The 14,293-nt window shown below is 55.0% G+C and overlaps 1 protein-coding gene across 6 annotated transcripts in view; it reads right to left on the reverse strand.

Annotated features, from left to right (window-relative positions):
- Positions 1–1,556: 1,556 nt before the first annotated feature.
- Positions 1,557–14,293, reverse strand: part of FHL1 (four and a half LIM domains 1) — a 58,566-nt gene continuing 45,829 nt past the window's right edge. For 3 of the 6 annotated variants that reach the window (XM_028094129.2, XM_028094125.2, XM_028094127.2), the window contains 6 exons: positions 6,205–6,386; positions 5,697–5,871; positions 4,906–5,075; positions 4,247–4,433; positions 3,467–3,666; positions 1,557–3,096 (listed from right to left, as the gene is read on the reverse strand). In XM_028094129.2, coding sequence (XP_027949930.1) covers positions 3,013–3,096; positions 3,467–3,666; positions 4,247–4,433; positions 4,906–5,075; positions 5,697–5,871; positions 6,205–6,360 — 972 coding nt within the window. In that variant the 5' untranslated portion in view covers positions 6,361–6,386 and the 3' untranslated portion in view covers positions 1,557–3,012. Of the gene's footprint in view, positions 3,097–3,466; positions 3,667–4,246; positions 4,434–4,905; positions 5,076–5,696; positions 5,872–6,204; positions 6,387–7,681; positions 8,420–14,293 lie in introns of those variants that run through there. The other 3 variants (XM_028094130.2, XM_028094128.2, XM_028094126.2) reach the window with 2 other exon arrangements.

Consider the following 14,293-nt stretch of genomic DNA (forward strand, 5'->3'; position numbering starts at 1 on the left):
GGAGGTTGGAATTCTGTCTCCTCTTACAGGCGAGGGAGGCAGCTCCAAGGGGTCAGGTAAGCTTGCCTGTGGTCTCGGGGGGCATAGTGAGGGGCCGAGCAGCTGGGATTTGACCCCAGGCCGTCCGCTCCAGGACCCACCCTGTGCACCACAGGTAGGGACGTTCTTGATATTCTGACCCCCGTAATCACCAGGGAGAGCAGGGTTCTCTGAGGCAAAGTTGCTAACTAGAAATCGCCCCGCTTTCCTCCCGTGTCTTAGTCACTCTGCAAACTGAGTACTGGGCAGGGACCTGATGGTTTCCTCATTGTGATGCGGCCCACACGGGCTCACCATTCCTATGGCAATGCCTGGTCTCAATGGCCCCCGGCAGACCTCTCGGGCCGGAATTCCGCATTCCCATCTGGAAAACGGGGCGAGAGTGCCATCAGCGGGGGCTGTGAGGGTTCGCTATCGAGCCAGACCTGTTTCCCCCCAGCCTGCCAGGAGGCCAGGGGCGTGTGCTGGGCCGGGGAAGGCAAGGCCGAGCTGGCCAGGCCGCGGGCCGGGCTCGTGCGGCGCCCATAGCTGTGGTCGTGGTGCAGTGCTTTCGCAGCAGAGCCCCGGCCTGTAGTGGGCTGGAGTCTTGCAGGCCTCGTGGGATCGGAAGGCTGAAGGGTGACACAGGATGGAGGATGAGCGTAGAATCTAGGGCAGATGGGGGCAGTAGGGACTGGGGTGGGGGGCAAGCACCAGCTCAGTGAGGAGGAGGCCTGAAGGAAGTCCCCGCTCCATCCCAGGCTTGTCCCCTCTGGGCTCTGTCCCTTGCCATCTCTGTAAGCCAGCCAGCTCCCTTGGGAAGCAAAGGGGTGCCGCCCCAACTCCCCACCCCACCCCTGCTCCCTTGGGGCCTGAGGACCAGACATTTTTTGTGGTTTTAACTGCTCGTTTCTCTAGGGAGACAGACACAAGGGGATGTCACCTGTTCACAAAAATGCCCATGGTTTCTTGCTGACAGGTTTTGATTGCCTGCTAACACGGTCAGGTCCACGTTAGCACCAAAGGGTCCCCTGCCCTGTGGCCCCGATGCTCCTCAGACCGTCGCCCTCTCCCCGGGCTGGCCACCAGGGGGAGCGAGTTTCTCCCGGCGGCCCCCCACCCCCCACCCCCCACCCCGGGGCGGGCGCCGCAGCGGGTGACAGCGGCGGATCCGCACTCCGGAGGGCACAGCGAAGGGGCAGCCGACCAAATGGGGCCTGTGATCCTCTTACACCCTCCAGCGGCCATTCCCTTCCCACCCACCCCCCACCCCCCACCCCCGGCCCCCAGCCAAAGAAAACCGATGCCCTTTTTAAGGGATGTGAGCATCTGCCAAATGCTTATTTTGGGTCAGAGTGGGTTTTTGTTGTTTTTAACTGGATCCAAGTGCTCTTACAGGTTTTACATCTTAGAATTCCTCTGTTCTGTGCAACTGCACTGAGTCCGTGCTTGGAGGGAGGAAAACCATCACTGGGGTTCTGGGATGAGTCGTGTCCCCTGAGGGCAACCCCGGCGGCAGAAGTGAAAGGCCAGGCGAGTTATTTATATGCTGCTTTATTTCTGTAAGGATACACTGAAACGTTAGAGGATAATAGCGAATGACAAAACGTAGAAATGAGGCATCGGCTTTGCTAACCACTCCTACGAGAATGTTCATATGCACTGGCGTTACGTGTTGACTCGTGATACTGTCTCATTATACTATGTCCTATAACAATGTCGATGAGAGTACAGGAAGGAGGGGAGCCTGCAGCTCAGGGAAGCGCTACGTGCGGCTCCGGTTCCGCCCGTGAGGGTGGTCGCCGCTCCCCCAGAGGTCCAGCTAAGCTCTGAGGGACAGTCCTAAGAGTCACAAGAGGAGGGACTGGGCGGGCCTGTTCACCGACAGGGACCAAGAGCAGGCAGCTACCGTGTTACAAGGGATTCAACTCGTCACTGTTCGGAAACATCCTATTGTGTCAGTGGCCGTCCTGGCGCCTGCTCAGCTACCCCTCTCGAGTGTTTGTAGGATGAATTTCAAAACTGCAGGAACGTTTGAGGGGGCGAAAATATCGACATGCAAGTCTCCAAACCCATAAACTATGTTACTATTCATTAAAACAAAATCATTAAAAAAAACAACAAAACAAAACAGAGAAAGGGCAGCTGGGTTAGTTTTGTTAAGCTTCCAGAAGGATTTGCTGTGACAATGTTCCTGTGAAACAGGCTCCTTCTCTCGGGTCGGCCTGCACTTTGCAAATCGCCCGCACGTTCCACGCTTGAAAGTAGGAACGTTCAGAAAACACGCCACACGGGGGAAATGGAGGTTAGTACTGGGGCGGGGCGGGGGGGGGGGGAGGTCAGTTTAGAGGGACTTACAGCTAAAGTTCAAATGTTAACTTTCTGGAAACTCGTGTTAGTCGTTTGAAAGCACAAAAGAACCGAAGGGAGATCCTGATGCGGAAGTTCAACCATGCATTTCGGTAAGCTCGCTTTCTGCTCACGGAAGTCGTGGGCAACCGCTGCAACTCTCGCGGGTCCCGGGGACGCGGTGGGTCCCCGGGGAGGGGGGGGGAACGTGGCGGGTCCCGGCTGAGTCGCGAGACGCAGCTCAGCGGGGGTCCCGCACCGTGGCGTCTCGCTCGCATCCCTAAGCAGCTACGTGGCCGGCGCTGGCCGGCGCTAGGACAAGCATGCAGAAGAGCGGCTCTAGCTACGTGCGGGTGTCCTCACGGCACCGGGGGTGGGGGAACCGAAGCGGGCGGCTACACCCTAGTGCGGTCACTAGCGCGGTGACAGGCGCCCTCCGGGGAGGGACACCGTGAAATGGGGGCAGCGGCAGGAGGAGCGCTCCGGAGGGGAGAGGCCGCTCTGGCCCCAGGGGTGGGGAGGACGCGGAGAACAAGACTCAATTCCATTGTACAGGACAGGAGCCCCTGTCACTTTACAGCTTTTTGGCACAGTCGGGGCAGTACACTTGCTCCTCGTGGAAAACAAAGCGCTTGTTGGCCAGATTCACGGAGCATTTTTTGCAGTGGAAGCAGTAGTCGTGCCAGGATTGTCCTTCATAGGCCACCACACTGGAGCCTTTACCAAACCCTGCGGAGACGAGAGCACACAGAAGAGCCGGCTGAGTGGGCCCCGGGCGGGAGGCAGGCCGCCGCCTGGCCCGTTCACGGAGCCGACAAGCACGCGGGGGGTGGCGGGGGGGCCCACATCGGCCCGGTGCCGCCCCCCCAAACCTCCACGCACCAGCCCCCCCCACACACCGCCACCCTGCTCCGGCTCTCCAGGACCCCAGAAGATGCCAGAGCTCGGCCACGAGCCCGCACGCCCCTGCCACGGCTATCGCCCCTGTGACGCGCACCGACCTCCCAGCATAACCAGTTTCTTTGATTTAGGTCAGGGCCATGGCATCAAAGTGGCCACCAGGAGGCAAACTTGGGCTGTTCGTGGGGTGTGCACTTACCGGGCCTCGAGGAGCTGCTAAGCTTCGATTTTTTCTATAAAGAACCACCACCCACGAGGGACAAGTCCTCTCTCCACCCGGATGCCTGCCCCGGAGGTTGGCGCTGGGAAACAGGGTGAGAGGCAAGCGTTTCCCGTGGCACACTGGGGGCTTCCTAGCTTTAGAGACTGGGTGGCTCACTCTTGACACAGTCCTTTTCCCTGAGGATGGCAAAAGTCTTCTCAAATGTACATTTCAAGGCTCCCCGGGGAGATGGGAAAATTGGAGGCAGGGAAAGGGCCCAGGGCACGTGGATCGCGGCCGCGAGATGAGGAATGAAGTGATTAGCTCTGCTTCTGATCGCAGCTACCGCTGAGCTAGCCTGCCGCTCGCCAGCCTCCCCTCGCCCCTCCTCCCCCAAAATCCCACCCCCAACCCCCACCATCCTCTCCCTGCCCCGCCGGACCCCCCCCCCCACCGCTCCCCTCCCCGCGCGTGCGCGCGCGTGCGGTGCCTGCCTGCCCGTGGCCGTGGCCGTGGGTCTCAGGCTCGTGAACTCCGGCAGCGTCGTTAGTTAGTCAGCAGTAGTCAGGAGGTGTTCCGTATGGCAAAGGCTAAGCTGGCCTGAGGGAGAATCCGAACTATCGGGGGGCCCCCGGGGGGCCTTCGGGACCACAATGGCAGGGGGAGAGGACATTCTCTGGGGCCTTTGTGGATGAAACCGACGACGTAGGAGAATGAGAGATGGTTACCATGCGCAAGACCTAGCCTGGCAGACTTAGCAAGGACTCTTTAGCCTACCAGTGATGGGGTTCTTGCATCCAGCACACTTCTTGGCCACAAAGTTCTTGTAGCAATCCACGCAGTAGTACTGGTCCTCCACAGCGGTGAAGCGCTGCCCAGCCAGCTTCTTAGAGCAGGTAACACACACAAAGCACTCGGCATGCCAGGGCTGATCCTGGTAAGTGATTCCTCCAGATGTGATGGCCTAGACCAGGGAGCGTAGCACCGGATTCAGATTCAACAACCATTTTGTTGAATGCGTACTATGTGCCAGGCACTGTGCTGGGCGCTTTGGTATACATTATCTCATTTCATCGCCACAACGGCCATGGGAGGCAGGGGCAATTGGGAGCCCCGAGTTACAGATGAAGACACCGAGGCCCAGAGAAGGCGAGCTCCTGCGTGAGGTCCCGCAGGGCAACTAGGAGGCGGAGGCAGGCCTCTAGAGCCGGGGCCACCCGCGCCTCCGGAGTGAGCGCGCCCCCCTGGACGGCCGGATGCGGCCCGGGTGCGGCTTTCTCCTGCCACGGTCTCCTCATCTGCAACCCGAGAATAGGAATTCCTACGTCGCAGAGCTGTCGTGAGGATGGAACGGGACAGTGTGTGTGCAAGTGCTCTGCAAACTGTCCAACGCTTCTAGAAACAAGAGTCAGCGCAGAACTCCCTTGACAACGTACCTTGTTGCACTTCACGCAATGCTTGGCAAATTTGGTCTCGTGGCAAGTCACGCAGTAGAAGTCCTCCCCTTTAGGGAAGAAGCTTCCAGTCCCGATGACTTGCTTGCAGTTGCTGCAAGTGAAGCAGTCTTTGTGCCAGACGGTCTTCTTGTACTCCACGTTTTGATCTCCTGCGGTGTGGGGGGGGGAAAAGCAGGACCAATAGCCCCACTGACGGTGCCCTGCAGGGGGGGCTGCATCCACTCCCCCCCGCCCGGGCCCTCCAGAGGGGAGGGAATGCAGGCCCTGCAGTTGTTGGCCTCACGCTTCCAAAGACCCTCCCCGCGGGGGGCCTCTCTCCACCGTCCTACTGGGGTGCTGCCGACCCAGCTTCCATCGGGGGGGGGGGGACCCTGGCGGTGGTGTTCCAGGATTCGATGCCTGAAGCCCCGCCCCGCCCCCCACGGCCTTGGCGGACCTGACCTGGCCCAGAATTCCACCCTGAGGAGGTCGCATGCTTTGCTCACTCACTCTACCCAAATGAGAAAGCGCTACATACTTTTCACTTCTTTCTCTTGCCACAGACCGCTCTCTCCAGTGTTCTTTAGCTGCCGAGTGTGTGCGTGTGTGCGAGCATATATGTGTACGCAGATATACGTGTATATATATGCGTGCATATATACGCTAAAACCTAAGCGCGGCTCGCAGCAGCATCACCCCACCACCGCGCGCCCCCGGCACCCTCTCCGCCCTTGGGGCCTCCTCCCTGGCTGCCCGGGGGTGGGGCGGGGGGGGGGGAGAGGGGACACTACCTGCCACGATCGGCTTGAAGCACCCCTTGCACTTGGGGGAGTCCTCCCGAGTGGTGCACTTGTTGCACAGGATCTTGTTGTCCTTGGCCACAAAGGTCTCATTGGCCAAGGGGTGAAGGCACTTGGCACAGCGGAAGCAGGTCTCATGCCAGTAGCGGTTCTTGTAGTGCACCTCCTGGAGACCAAGCAGAAGGGGACGGGCCGCTGGGGGAGACGCTGCGGGGGGGAGGGGGGGGCGCGGGCCCTCCCATGTCCCGTCAAGCCCGAGATCAAGCCCGAGATCCCAGGGGCGGACTGCTGCGAGCACACGGTCCCTCACACCTGGGACGCCGTGTGGGGAATGTTCTCGTGAGTCACGTGAGCGACGCCGAGAAGGGCCCCCCCCCCTCCCCGAGCGAGGGCCCCTGGAGACCCTCAGACTGGGGAGGGGGGCGGGGAGAGCCGGGGACTAGCGGGGGAAGCCAGGGCCTCCACCCCCCCACTGCCACACCCCTGCCGGCCGCGTTACCTTGGAGTCCGCACCGATGGGCTTCCGGCACTCCACACAGGTGTTGGCGCAGAACTTGTCGAAGCACTTCAGGCAGCAGTGGTGGCCATCCTTCTGCACGTACTTCTTGCCCTGCAGGGAGTCCCTGCAGTAGTGGCAGTCGAACTTCTCGGTCATGGTGCCCACCTTGTAGCTGGAGGGACCTGCGGGGGCAAAGCGGGCAGCGCAAATGAGCCCCCGTGGGGCGGGGGGGGGCACGCGCTCACTGCTGCCGAGGCTCGGGGGGGGGGGGGACACAGCTGCGCGGTGCCACCAGGGCCTGGAGGCCGGGTCCCAGCTGCCGCCCGAGCCTGGCTGGCCACGGGCGCCGCGACCGCACGTCCTTCACTGGGAGCCTGGGAAGAAACAGCTCCCTTCCTGCCCGGGGCCAGAGTCCGTGGCCAGTGGGTCCCCGGGGACATGGGAGAAAGTCCTGCTGGGGGGCAGGGGACAAGCGGGTCGGGGCTTCTGCAAAGGTGTGGTGGCTTCGAGCAGTGAGGCGAGAGAGAGGGGCTTTCAGGGCAAGGGACGCAGGGCTTGGGCGCGGCGCCAGCGGCAGCTCCTGGAGCCAAGCTGCTCAGCAGCCCGGGGAGGAGGCAGCGGGCGGCGGCGCCTGCAGCCGCTGCTCAGCTCCCGGCGGCCCTGCCAGCCTCGGGCTCTTCCTCCCAGACCCCGCTCCCTCCTCTCTGCAGGCGTCAGTTCCCCGTGGGCCACGTGAGCAATCCTTATGGATCGGTTCAAGATGCCCGCATCTAATCCTGCAAATCTGGCAGAACACTTTTCAATCCCAAATGGATCCTAAAGAGTTCCGCCCAACATAGGTCCCGGACCCGAGGCCCGAGCCATCGCCCCAGAGAGGCCGTCTCACAACGGCATTCTCCATCCATACCGTGAACGCTTGTCACCGTGATGTGCCCTTCTGTGACACACCAAATCAAGGCGCCCCCCCCCCCCCTTTGTTTGAGCAAGTGAGGCTCGAGAGTCAACAAAGTGTTACTGACTTGGGACATCTGCGGTTTTAAAAATTGCAACATGAAAGTACGCTGCGGCTGAGAAAGAAAGGCTTTTAAAAAGCGTTAAGCGTGATCATTCCAAGAACCCCTTCCACTGTCTTCATATGGAACAACTTCCCTTGTCCCCCGGCCCCCCACACCCTCCCTGCCCCAGACCCCAGACCACACGTCTGCAATCACAAGCACGGCTAAGGCACCCTGTTCCTCCTGCCACCAAAAAGGTACCAACTGTGAGTTTGTATTAGCTCCCAACTTCTTGAAACATACGCTAACCTTCCCCGCTCCCCCCGAAAAAGAACCATACGTGGGTAAGTAGATAGCAATTACTTAATTTGCACAGGAAACACGAGAATGGAGAGAATTTTCTCCAACCACCCACACAGTTATTGTGCTAGCAAATATCCCAGCAAAATCCAGAGACAAACGAACAGCTGCCCAGTACTCACCGCGGCTCTTCTACTAGACTCCCACTTTGGGTCCCATTCCCGGTTTTTTTTATACAAACACATGTCCGAGTTGTTTGGATCCCGTTGCCACAGACAACCAAATAGCAGAGAGTGAGCTAAGGAAACCACACCCTGCGTCTCCGAGCCCGCCTCGGCCAGGGCTGGTGAACTCTCACTCAGAACTGGGTGCATTTCGGAAGCTGGCCTCCAAACAAAGTGGATCGCACCATGGATGGGCAGAATGTTCTGGGCCAGCTGCAGCCCCTGCTCAGGCCGGCCCTTGCACAGACCGCCTCATTCCCCAGGGAGTGAACGACTGAAAGCGAGTGGGTGGCATTCTTGGGCAAAGACAGTTGCCTGACACAGTTGTGCCACAGTTCAGAGGGTCATCGAGACCAGAGAATGGTCCTTAGTGGCACTTTCTCCCCAAAAACAAAACCGGGATGTTCCTTTACGTAATCGGGTTAGAGAGGAAAAGTAGAGACACAGTTGAGACCAAGGTTCTACCTCCTTGAACGGCACACTGTTTACCGAAGGCAGCTTTTAAAGAGCCACTGGCCTCTGTGCAGACAGAAAAAAGTGCCCCTCACAGGGAGAGCAGCTGAAAATCACTCTCCTTCATTCATTCTTGCTGCTCTTTCACATGGCACAGAAAATCCTCGTCTTACGAGCTTTTCCATATGGAAATTGTGCCCTCAACAAAGATCTGCTTTCTTGCTAAGTGCTGAGTAGAGAAACCAACCAAATCTCCAGTAACAGTAAATGCCAGGAAATTAGATTATCAGTGGCTCCTAAAGGCCATTTGGCAGGAAATCAGCATCTGTAAGATTAGACAGCACTGGCTTCCTGCGTGGCCAGGAGTCATGGCTGCCTTAGCCCTTCAGAGACCATCTTCCCGGACCACACTGGCACATGCCTCCTCCTCCCTCACCAAAGCCTCTATTTAGAATCAAACTTGGAGCCTCACTCCTTTTCCTATCACTCTTTTGACGTCTTCCGAAGAGGAAATGGCCTCCAAATGTTTCTACGCGAAAGCACCATGCAGAGCTCCGCCTGACGGGGGTCCCCCCCGTCTCGTGCTCTGTCGGGGAGTCCTGGCTTTACGGCCCGAATGCAGGTTCACCGTCGAACAGACAACCACCAGCAAGAAAGCACAGGGCGGTCCGCTCAGGTGTTCGGGGCTTCGGGGAGAAGGAAAACCACTATGGGTTCACGGCACCAGAGAGATCTCACCTGCCAAGCCCTTCTCACTTTAAAACCGTCCGTCCCTGGACCAATGCCAAGTTCTTCCCTGGTTACTTTCATGGTTCTAGAACATGACTCGCTCAGAGTTTCTATGCGTGAGCTGGTGAAATAATCCACGGCTCACCAGATGAACACGCCAGCCCCAGAGTGTGTTGCAAATGGAGTCCTGTCAATGCCGGTGCTCACCACGCTCCGGTCCCTTTAGGACGGGGTCCTGCACCGAGCCAAAGGAAGATTTAACAAGTCACCCCGAATTAATGGTGCCGCTGTGGAGAGTCCCACGTCTTCGAGTTTTCGAGTCCTGGCTTTTAGGCATTATTACTTTTTCTTTCTGTAGCATGAAAACCCAGGGTCATCTTCTATCCCCCTGCGCTGCCCACTTAAACCCAGAGTCTGCACCCACATGGCCAGATTTCAAAGGGCATATCCTCTTAGAGCTGGTTTCCACAGTTGACTCAAGCCTTTTTCATGTGTGTGTGTGCGCACGCGCGTGCGCGCGTGTGTGGAAACACTTATTTGTCAAGACAAAACAGGCACTTCTAGGAACGTTGGCTTTTATTGCCTAATAAGTAAACAGGCTGGAAACACTTAAAGTATGTTAACAACGCCGATGTCAAATTCATGAACTTTAGGGGTTTTTTTTTGTTTTTTTGTTTTTTTTGCAACGATTCCAATGAAGTCGAGCTCCGGATAACCTGAATTGGCTTACCTCGTGTTTTTCTAAACTTAGGACTCCTGGGTCCCAAACGGTTTCGAGGCTTCACGGCAGCATGCTCAGGAGGAAGCTGCCGTGGAACATTCCTGCTGACGAGACCGCTCCCGTGTCAAAACTCCACGTGAAGCAAGACATCCTGTTGCTGCTCAGCTTCGGAGCAGCTAACGACCCTGAGAAAGCAGCCCACCGGTGACAATGCTGGGACACACAGAGGTTCCTCAAAGACAAAGCCAGCGCTCTGGTGTGGGGGCTCCACGAAAACGAGCCACAGGGAAACTCGGACTTCACCAGAAACGCTTGGTGCCTCCCTTTGTTAGAAATCACAGAACGGAGAGAAATGAAGCTACCCTTTTTACCTCTTCTTCGGGGCTCTCCTTAATCTTACTGAATTAGCATACACTTAAGGCATTTATCTCTTAGGGGATACTGTTTTTTTTTTCTTATCCCCTTACCCTGTTCTAAGGACCTGAAACCCGAAGCCTTCTAACCTCCCCAAACTTCCAGATCTGCTTCCCCGGACCTGCCGCCGTTATCTGGGAAAGGGCGCCTCATCAGTCATCACGCGGGGCACTGGATACAAAGCGACTTCCCTCCCTTGCAGCCCTCTGCCCGCCCCTGCCCTCCGGCAGCTCTGGGACTGATCTTAGCCTCCGGAGGCGGGAATGAGGTTTCTCTAGCACAGAAGAAGTTTGCAAATACCCCAGGAGCCCCAGGGGCCCTGCCTGCCTCGTGCCCACTAGTCACACACTGGGGCTGTGGATGGGCAGATGGGCGGGGGGGGGGGGGGGGGGGTAAGTCGCCGCCACTAAGCTCCTAAAACCTCTTTCGTTCAAAGCATTTTATAACAAATATTTGTTTTTAAAAACCGGGGCACAGCTCCTGCCACCCTAAGGGACCGATGTCCGACCCTCAGTTCTTTAGAGATGTATGTAGGGGGTTCAAACGTGGCTGGAAATGTGACTGGCTGATCGCATTTTAGAGATGGATTCCAAGATGGTAGACTGACTTTCTTGCCGTGCCTGCTTCAAAAGACACATCATTCCTCACTCAGTAAGTAAGCTTCCTCTTTCAGAAAATTCCTGAACTACATCCAACATGCTAAGAGGTGCCTACATAAACCTCAGTATCTCAAAAAGAAGTTTTGGCTTTGATGTCATCACGTACACATCGGAGAAACGTCTCATTAGAGAAGACTCAATTTGTACTCAATAACTTTGCTTTTGTTTTTATATGGATTTTCTCACGTAGTTCTTGCTAATGTCCATTTGCCCCCTTATTTGCCCCCCGAGAGGCTCAAAATTGGAAGATTTAAGGAAACAGTGAATACTAGGGCAAAGGAACATTCTTCGACGTGCTTTCCCTGAGTGGCATAACGTACCGTGTAAACGATGAACTGCATCCCAGAGCGGGGGAAAAATCGGGTTCTTTCTGGTCTGTTAATTGCGAAGTCCAACATACCAGTCCGTTAGTCACCCCATGTATAAATATTGGCTTCCAAAGAAAGGGTATATTGCTTTACTGAGAACATTCAACAAGTGGAGCGAAGCCTTAGCCGATGAATAGGACGCTTGTGCGGCAGACATGCCAAGGCACCTGGAGGTGTCGTCAGACATCTGGGGATAAATACCTAACTTGCTGCAACGAGACGGAGTTCGTGAGTCATGGCTGAAAAGCAGTCTTTCAGAGAATTTCATAGAAAATCAGAAAGTGTTTTTTTCCCTTAAAAACAGAACACGTACGAAATGATTCAACGCTATTTGCAACGTCGCTTGTACATTTAGAGAAAAACCCATAAATCTCTTTTGGGTCACGGAGATGCAGGTTTAGATTCTATCTGGCAACAGGAGGGTGGGAGAGAGGTTATTCAACAAACAGTTATGTGCCACTGAACTTCCACCAGGCCAAGTTCTAATCCCGGTCCTATTTCGTCCAGACGCGAAGCTTTTCTTGAGGTTGCGCGTATTAGGAGAGCACCTTCCATCTTTCTCACAGGCGAACAAGGCAGCCACAGAACATAGGTTCTTAGTTTTCCTAGTTGTGGTACAGTCGTTGGCGGCCGCTGGGTGGTCATTAGAAGTACACAGCGCTCAAGTTTCACGCTTGACCAAATCTTCTGACTGCCATTTTTCAGTTGTTTTAAGAACCTAACCCGGTTTGATTACTCGCTCACCCCACCATGTCATTTTCTATCCCTGCCCCCCCCCCCAAAAAAAAGACTGCTGGGTGTGTGTGAGCCACGGGGCAGTGGCAGGCGAAGGGAACTAATGGCTATATAACAGGCCAAATGGTCTTACTTCCCTCCCCATCCACACCCCCAGCCTGGCCCTCCACTTGCAAGGCCAAGGGTAAAGGGTAAAGGAACCGAATCTACATAATTTTGCAGACTGAAAGTGTTCAATAACAAAAGTATAAATTCTTGTCCTTGAAATGTCCTCTCGGTCTAGGGATGGCCACTAAAAATGGATCCTGATCCAATGATCTGAACCTCTAATTAGTCCATTTCAGGGCAACGTGCATTTTTCTTCTTGTGGGGACTTCTCTCTCATCTGCTTTCACAGACCTATAAGCTTAATGCAATACAAAATGATAGCCCCTGGCTTTAAAAATCATCTAAAAGGTGTCAATAATCTAAGTTAGTCACGGTTATGGTCTCCAGATTTATATAAGCAAGAACCATGTCTGGATTTGGTGCAAAGTAAAACCAGAGGTTGGGTATGTTGTAAACAGGTCACCTTTTAAATGTATTTCCCTAATCTGTCACTTAATTAGTAAACAAAATGGGGAGTTACTCTACCAGTTAACACACGTTCAAGGTCCATTGGAACAACTGGTACAGCTGACTAGTTTGCCTGCACCCAGAGAATGTGTATGTTGACTATCGCAATCTCAGGCATGTGGTACCAGGTTTGTAAAATGGCTCCTGGGGGTGGGGTAGGGTAGGGGGGGCGGACAGACAGCTCTCCAACATTTGGGGACAAGAAAGACATTGCATATTCATTCATTAAAGCACAGAATGCATTGCAGCACATTTGTTTTAAAACACCCGAGGAGAAATTTCCCAAAGTATTCTCATTATTTAGATTTTGATGGGAGGGGCACCTGCGTGGCTCAGTCGGTAAGTGGTTAAGTGCCTGCCTTCGGCTCAGCTCGGGATCCCGGGGCCGTGGAAGAGAGTCCCCACATCAGGCTCCCCGCTCAGAGGAGAGCCTGCTTCTCCCTCTTCCTCTGTGCTCTCTCTCTCTCTCGAGTCAATAAATAAAATCTTTAGAAAAGAGAAGAAAAGGAATTTTGATGGGCAATTATAAGTTTTCGAGAATCACTTTTCTTGAGAAGACTGCCACCAAAAATTACTTTGTCCCGTAACCTGAAAGCCGGGAGACAGGACAAAGTGCCTGCTTCTGAGAGAGGGGACCGTTACTCAGGCAGAAGGCGAAAAGCGCCAGAGCGACGTTCCTGGCTCTGGAGGAGAGACAGGCAAGCAGGGTGACTTCAGCGCGCCAGGCTTTCTGGGGAGGATGGCCTCCTTCAGTCCTTTCACCCTGTTCCACGGCTGTCTGTCCACGGCCAGAGGGCTGCCTTCACGCCAGGTTACAAAACAAGACGACGACTCTCATGGTCATGACGGTCTGGAGATTCTGAAATGTTGGCCCCTTTTCTGCTAAGAACAATCCCTAAACCTGCCACATCAAAAAGGATCAGAGCTGCCTCTCTGCGGCAGGACTCACCACACTGCTCAGGAAGGGGAAGATGTGGGGAGTCATTACGGGCTTTCTCCCTCCGGCTCCACATTCAGCTGCCCTTGCCTACACACCTTAGATTCGATTTAAAGCAGTCAAGATCAACATTCGTTATCTTACAAATAACAAGGAATTGCTACCCCCCCCCCCCAGCCCCGCAAAGTCTTTCCTCACACAATCTCTTGCAATTTCACAGGACGTCCTGAAAAATGTAAACTACAGTCGTTAAGTTTAGATTAAAAAAATAAAACACACACACACACACACACACGCGCTGACTTTTGTCTCTGAAACGGCACTTCTACAGAAAGCCAGGCCAGAGCAGAGATGAGCTAGGACTGACTTACTCTCTAGACAAGCCTGAAATCATTTCATCAAAAAGTATCTTTTAGTCGAGTGACAGATTCACTGCCCCAACAAAACTGTGCTCGACAGAAGATAAAGAATAGGAAGCTTTACCTGAGTGTCTGTGGGAAGCCATGGCTCAGAGACCAAGTTCGGGAGCAGCACCTAGACCCGTCTTCCCTCGACCCCAGCCGATAAGGCTGTGGCTCATTTGTGAACATACATTTAAGGGGAAGCGGCTAACACAAAAATAACCGAGAGCAGATGGCCCACCCCTCCCCAGAGATCACAACCTTAATCCCGCTAGAAAATTCTTAACCATTTTAGGTGATCCAAGGGAGAAGAATAGGACCCAGTAAAAATACCAAACACTACATATAAATACCTGTGGAGCTACTCAGCCTCCAAATTAGCTCCACAGCCAGAGAGGCCACAGAGAAAGTCATCCCTGTACCGGAATAAAATTTGGACTCGGCTCTGGCATAGCTTAACGCTGAGCCACCCTTATTAATCCACTTTGTATGCCTAAACAGCTTGCACCGGGCCCTAGGAAGAACTCATTTGGGGGCT

The sequence above is a fragment of the Eumetopias jubatus genome, unplaced genomic scaffold (genome assembly GCF_037043125.1).
Source record: "Eumetopias jubatus isolate StellerSeaLion01/CBP00866 unplaced genomic scaffold, mEumJub1_p1.0 scaffold_11, whole genome shotgun sequence".
NCBI classification, from domain to species: domain Eukaryota; kingdom Metazoa; phylum Chordata; class Mammalia; order Carnivora; family Otariidae; genus Eumetopias; species Eumetopias jubatus.